Source organism: Macrobrachium rosenbergii, chromosome 48 (genome assembly GCF_040412425.1).
Source record: "Macrobrachium rosenbergii isolate ZJJX-2024 chromosome 48, ASM4041242v1, whole genome shotgun sequence".
Taxonomy (NCBI): Eukaryota; Metazoa; Arthropoda; class Malacostraca; order Decapoda; family Palaemonidae; genus Macrobrachium; species Macrobrachium rosenbergii.
This window is the reverse complement of record NC_089788.1, coordinates 61,842,720-61,849,932: the sequence shown is the minus strand read 5'-3', so window position 1 is coordinate 61,849,932 and position 7,213 is coordinate 61,842,720. Positions and strand designations below refer to the sequence as shown.

The following is a 7,213-nucleotide window of genomic DNA, read 5'->3' as shown; positions in this document are numbered from 1 at the left end:
GAAGTTAATTACTGACCCATCTGACACAACATACAGAGCTCGCCAAGTCACTTAAGGAGGGGGAAGGGTTATGTGTATGATCTGTCTCTCCCTGTTTGTTGATGAACTTGCCCTGTTGAATCAGTTTCTTGGTTGGCGCTGCCACCTTGAATCGTCTTTGAAGCTTGCTCGTGAAGGTTCAGAGAAAGATGTCATTCCTTCAGTCTCTGGTCTTACTGTATAAAAAGGCAAATCTTTGTCTCTCATTTCTCAGGTAGACCCTTATCCAGTGTCCGGCGTCGATAACCATTGTTATTGTGCCTCTCCTCTACAGAAAGCAACCAGTCAATCATTCAATGTTTCCAGTTCTCACATATTTACTGCACTGCACTCTCCAACCCCAGCTCCTTCACAATCAAAGGACGTTAGCATCATATATCTGTTCTTTTCCTCTAGAAATGTGCAGTGGAATTCTTTCCTTCTTCTTTTCCATTGACATCCAAGTGCCCTGTTTCTTGTTTGTGATTATATCTGTAAATTAGCGTCTATATCAATTCTCCTTTCGTCTCCCAATCATCCTCTGTTGTTAATACTCAGTCTTGAATACGTCTTTCTTTGCTTTTCAACCCTGTTATTAGTTAGTTATAAATGATTTGTTTAACCAGACCTCTGAACTCTTTTAGGGTTCTTCTCGGGCTGGGAAAAAAAAGGGGGGAAAGAGTACATAAAAAATTAAGTAGTTAAAGAGATAAATAATAAAAAAGGGGGGGAATTAAAAAAAAATCAAGAGGGAAAGAGAGAGAAAAAAATGGAGGGAAAAAATTTAATTTTGTTTAAGAAGAGAATGATATTATTAATTGAAAAGTTATTACCTTCTGCTAGAATATCCTTTATTGATTTATTTTGTAAATAAGTATTTCTTTCATGATGCCATCTGGGACAGTCAATCAAGATATGTTTGATTGTTACTGGGATGTTACATCTTTCACAAGTTATTGGATTTGTGTGCGGAGTTGACATCAGATGACCATGTGTGAGTCTGAAGTGTCCTATTCTGAGTCTTGTTAAAATAAACTCATTAATTCTTTGCTTTTGGGTAGAAGAATGCCACTTTTTAACTTCGTTCTTAATTTGTTTTAGTTTGTTTTGAGGGGGTACATTTGTCCAATCATTTTGCCAAGCCCTATAAATTAAGGGTTTAACTGATGCTAGCCAGTCTGATATGGGGGCTTTCGTAGTAGTTGGGGGGATTGTACAAGCCAATTTAGCAGCTTTATCTGCTTTCTCATTACCCTCAATGCCTACATGGGCTGGGATCCAACAAATTTGAATTTGAAGGCCGTTTGTAATTAACTGATGTATTTCCCGTTGGATATTTTGGACAAGGTGATTATTTGATTTAAATGATCCTTTTGCTTCAATTGCACTTCTTGAGTCGCTCAATATGAGTGTTGAAGGAATTCCTTTTTTTGTTATAATCTCGAGAGCCAATTGTATGGCTGTTAATTCAGCTGTAAATACTGATGATATTAGAGGAGAGGCCCATTTGGACTGTTCTTGAGAATACTTTTCAAGGGAAACCTGTAAAATACTAAAGTCTAATTGTTCTAAATTATGGTTTCAGCTTCCACCTCCTTCAAATGTCTTCAGTTCTTTTTGACCACCTATGATCATTTTAATTGTTAAGATTATGTCAGACCTTTTTAAGAAGGACCATATAATTCAGACTGATGAAAAAACTTATAAACACAGATCATAATGAAACTTTTTCCTCTTAGTCGATGGATAATAGCCTGTTAGCAACTTCATTTCTTACTCTTCCAAGGACATCGACTACAGATTAACCCCCTTTTGCTAAAACCTACAGATTGGTCTCCTGTAGTTATTGGCTTGTAAATTGATCTCATGTATCTGAAGTATTTCCGCTTGATATACTGTATTTGGCGACTTTTGCAGTAGCCGTATGTACTTAAAGATTTCCAGACGGGTTTCTTTTGGCTAAAAACTTGGTGACTGATCCTCAGCCTGAGACTAAACGACTGGTTCCTGTAGCTGCTGACTTAACGCTTTTAGCTTCTCTTCTTTGCCAGACCCTGTTAATCCCCTCAGCCTAAGAGGTATGCCTAGATCTACAGGTTGTTTCTATACTTGCTTGCCTTTTAGTTTCTAATTTGCAGTTGCGAGATTTCACTCCTCATTATCCTGTAAATAAATGGAGTAGGTTTTTGAGAAAAGTGTTGCTAAAACACAAACCTGTGATTTGGAATAAGCTGGAGGTTTCTTTTTCAAGGTTCCATATGAAGACTTGTTATTAGACCAGGCATTAGTAAAAACAGCGAGATATGTCATCGTATGTTGTGTGCTGATATGTAAGAAGACGCTTGAACTTGGAGAACTAATATTGTAGTATTATCTAAGAGCCTGGTTTGACACTACAGCAACATTCCGCATGCAAACCCCTTATGGGGGTGGTACTGTCAATGGACCTCATGTGGTGCACTGTGGGCATTACTAGAAGTAATTTGCAGCGTCCCTTTGGCTCCAAGTTGCACCCACTTTTCAGCCTTTTGCACTATCTTCATTCCCACGTCCTTCCTTCTGTTTTGCTGTCCAACCGCTCCAGCCCCTCGCTGTCTGAAGTTCTGGGTGGCTGAAAGTGCCATAGCGCTTTTTTTATGGCAAAATGTTCATAAATCAAATCAATTCCACATGCAACAGACAATTCCAAATATCCCTCATCATTTATCAGGATGGTTTGACTGTTTTCATAAAAACATTGGTCGAGCAAGTATCTAAAACATCAACAATTCTTTGTAAGTCCTAAAGAGTGATTGATGTCTCCTGGATTACCTGACGGACAACTAAATTTCATTAGAGGTAATTTCTTTCCCAGTAGAATCAACATGGCAACAAGAGATCACAAACTGAAATTAATAGTAATCAAACTTATTTTTATTAGATTGAGAATGTGGTAATTAACGGAAGACGCTACAAATTGTGCATCTCACGTTTATTGATGTCAAAAAATCTCTTAAAACAAACCTTTTTTGATATAATGATATTTGTTGGAAAAAATGTCCTGAATGTCAAAAAAATATGACGAAGATGATAGCTAATAACAAATATTCCACGTAACAGTAAAAACAATCTTTTACCGGAAGCTACAGCTTAGTTTATGAAGGATCCTTCCCTAGCAACTCTCTCAATAAGATCTTTATATTCAGCAAATCTTGTCATGTTTTTGAAGAGCCAAGGCCCGTACTTCACAACCTCCTTGGGATCATAGCCAAGCTTGGGAGTTCCTCCAGGCAAGGCTACGTTGATGTTACCCCCATATCGAGGCTCCAGGAAGAAAGGAACCGATAATCTGTCAAAGGTCCAAAGTGATTCAAGTTAGAAGGAGCTAAAAACAATAAAACTAGTGTTTTCTCTTTTGTGAAAGTTGGCAATGATTTAGTTTTAACATTGGATAAGAAAAAACAACTGAAGCTTTTTCTTGTGCACATATGATTTCAGCGGAGTTTATCCTTAGACTGGCTACTTTCAGAACAGCCCACAAACTTTCCTTCATTTTACTCTGTTTAGTTTTGCAGATCTACGAAACTTAATTCAGTCTGCAATTTCAGTTGATTGAACGTTACTTACGTCAAATTTAGTTGTTTCATTAATTCAATTTCTCCTCAGGCTTTGCATCTGTCTGTGTTTTGTAAGATCATCACCAACTATACAATTATTTAAGCGAAACATGACTTGTAATTATCATGATTGGTCAACTCTCATCCTAATTCTTCCTAATTATCAGGACGAGATGTGTTAGATTTTGATATTTTATTTGCACAAGACAAAGTTATTCTGACATCCTTAAGAACTACAGTGACTGTGAGGGCAATGCCTTAGTTAAGTTTATTTTTTCCAGAGGACAAATGTTAGTTGTCCTTGATTGCACCCTATAGTAAACATGGAATGAATAAACTTATTGCCAAGATGTAGAACATATCCCATAAGGGTGCGTCCACATTGCAGTAAAATATCATTAACACACGGCAGAGTATTACATTAGCATCACAAACCAATTGAAAAAAAAATCAACGACAGTAAGTGGAAAACGAATCTTTGGGAAATGCTGGATAACTGAAAGAAACACTGGTTGGGACTAATAACAGGCTGTCAGGTTGTATTCAGCCTGTTTGTGATGTGCGTGCAATAAGTTGATGACGTGTATGCATGAAATTTTTACTGAGATTACTGTCTGGTTCCAAATTACCTGTCGCCGCAGACATCGACGACCCTGTGTCTAGTAGCCTTGAGTCTCCCTCCGCTGATGGAAGACAACACATTCCCAATGTTAACCACAAGATGTCCCTTACGATAAGGAACATCAAGTAAAGAGTCGTCCTCCCACCAACGCACTTGTAGGCCCGGGTACTCCTCGAATGTAGCCAAGAGGGTGATCACGCCAGTGTCGTTGTGCTCTGCAGTTTGGATAACTACAAAGAAATTAACACCAGACTAGAAACTCTCTGAAAAGTAGCTGTTATAAGTGATGCAAAAGTATCTAAAAGAAACTTTTTTCCAATTCTATTTTCCCTCTCTACAGTACATGCGTAAAGAAACACAAACCAGTAATTAAAGGGTTATATCCATATCACTTTATTATGAATGAGAGTGTTACTCATTGGAAGGTTTGGTATCGTTCTCAGCTAGCACTCTGCTGGGCCCGTGTTCGATTCTCCGACCGGCCATTGAAGAATTAGAGAAATTTATTTTTGGTGATAGAAATTCATTTCTCGTTATAATGTGGTTCGGATTCCAAAATAAGCTGTAGGTCCCGTTGCTAGGTAACCAATTGATTCTTAGCAACGTAAAATAAATCTAATCCTTCGGGCCAGCCCTAGGAGAGCTGTTAATCAGCTCAGTGGTCTGGTTAAACTAAGGTATGCTTATGAATGAGAGTGCATTGCACTAAATCTGACGTTGAGGTATCTTGTTTTTGTTTAAAAACAGGTTTAATTGCAAAGAATATCGTTCTCAAAAATCTTATTTTCGTCTTGCTGGTAAACGAAATGCTAATTGGGCATAAGTTAATTGCCTTCCAGTATTTCTTCAAATGAATATAATAGTTTCATATAAATTTTTTGGAATCCATTCTTTTTTTCCATATTTTCGAGCGATGAAAGACTAGTATTAGGAATCATAAGGCATAAGCCATAAGTCTTGGGGCAATCTTGTAATTGGCTAGCTCTCTGAAAGTCATTGGTGTAATAAATGTCTTGAGTACATATATACCACGTGACATACTGCCTGTTTTCAGAATAAAGTTTTTGTCCTTCGCAACCGCAAAAGAATGTTGGCAGATCTGTTCCAGTGTAACATATGGGCGACAAAGTTCTTGAACACGCCTCTCCTTCCTTTTGTTTCTCCCCTTCAGATGTACATTAATCTAAGTCATGGTAGTTTATTACCTGTAAGGGCGATTTCAGATTCTTTATTGCACCTCATCTTATTAATCATTGTATTACCTTTCCGCCGATATGTACATCTACCTTTTATATGCCATGTAACGAATACTGTATGTTTTCTTACAAGCATAAAAATACATACAATATTCGTTACATGGCATATAAAAGGTAGATATACATATCGGCGGAAAGGCCGTACAATGATGCATAAGATGAGGTGCATAAAGATTCTGAAATAAAGACAGGTAATATACATGACGTGGTTAATGTACATCTGAAGGGAGAAACACAAGAAAGGAGAGGCGCGATTTATCGCCCTTACACCAGCAATAAACTGGAACCATATTCTTAGGCCTGACTATGGGATATGACAAACTCAAATGTTCAGAAACAAAACGTCTTTTTTCATTTTCTTTCAGTAGATTCTGTGTTCAAGTAACTTTTGTATAGGGACGTATGTAACTCTAATAAAAAGAACTCTGACAAAGTAAAGGTATGTAAAATGTCCCTTCTGTTCGTCGTTTCAAATGCTGAGTTTATAAATGCAAGTTGTTATGCATTTTTTCTCTAAATTGACTTACCATAATCACCATCCCTAGCACTCTCAGGAGGGTTTGGACGAGCCGGATAGTGGATAAGTCTCAGAGTAGAGAGGTGATCATATTCAAAAAGGGGTGTAAAGAACTCAGTAGGAGCATCAAAGCCTTCAGCAATGAGTCGAAGAAGCTCAAGGGAGGCGTCGGTCATCTTTTTGTGATAATTCTCCATCCATTTCTGGAAAACAAAGAGATGTCATCATATATGACAGTATTTTTCTAAAGAGACAACAGCAGCAACTTAAAACTGGAAATGATCTTAATTATCTTCAGCTGCAGAACAAATTCACTGAAGAGGCACGGGTTACTAGGTAACAGAGTCAGCTAACATATGATAAAACCAAACTTTTATAAAATTTCTTGTCACCCCCAAACCTGCTAATATTCATTATAAGCCTACCCTGAAGTATTTAGCTGTGTTCTGATCTCCTGCAGGATCTTCTGGCCACTGATTGTCTTCAAAAAACATTCTGACACCCAGTCCATCACTTGGTGGTTTTGGTCTTTTTCCAAATATGGACCCATTTCAAGTGCTGTGGAGAAATCAAATGAATGTTCATCCTTTTTAATGTAAATTATATAGTTAACAGTAGCCCAACTATTATGAACTCTCATATATTATATGACGATATCTATATTTTGTCTGGTAGCCACAGACAAGATATTCCAGATCCAGCCTTTTTACAGTAAGAGAAATCAAATGACAAATGTTCAGATGGAAATGGCTGTTCTGTTATTTGGAGATAGGCCTATCACATTACGGGGATGGGTTTTCCCTGCTTATAACTTATGTAAAGAAGATAGGATTGACAAGTAGGTTCCTGTCTGAATATATTGCAGACAATGCCACTCTGACATTCTATGTTGTTCTGTAAATTTCTTTTAAAATATCTGGCACTTGAGCTACTTTGATGACCTAGTTCTTAACACATAATCTCTGAGGCTGCAAGAGGAGAGACCAGCCCATCCACCACAGGTGTAGACTATCGTAATTATGATAATATTTTTATTATTATGTAGCTCTCTTGCTGCTACGTGGATAGTCTCACAGATTACAGTAAAACCAACAATATACTTACATATAGCTGAAATTATTTCACAACATAATTCTGACATTATTTTGCGGCCAAAATTTCGGGAGAGCATGTTACCTTCTTTATGGGAAACTGCTCCAGGGAT

At 37.5% G+C, this 7,213-nt stretch overlaps 1 protein-coding gene across 1 annotated transcript in view; it reads right to left on the bottom strand.

Moving 5' to 3' along the window:
- Positions 1–2,916: 2,916 nt before the first annotated feature.
- Positions 2,917–7,213, bottom strand: part of LOC136831456 (uncharacterized) — a 13,849-nt gene continuing 9,552 nt past the window's right edge. Inside the window, 6 exon segments of the mRNA XM_067091933.1 lie at positions 2,917–3,346; positions 4,244–4,466; positions 6,020–6,212; positions 6,435–6,541; positions 6,544–6,567; positions 7,186–7,213. The exon segment at positions 7,186–7,213 is cut by the window's right edge and continues 85 nt beyond it. Of these exon segments, the coding sequence (XP_066948034.1) occupies positions 3,148–3,346; positions 4,244–4,466; positions 6,020–6,212; positions 6,435–6,541; positions 6,544–6,567; positions 7,186–7,213 (774 nt within the window). The 3' untranslated portion in view covers positions 2,917–3,147.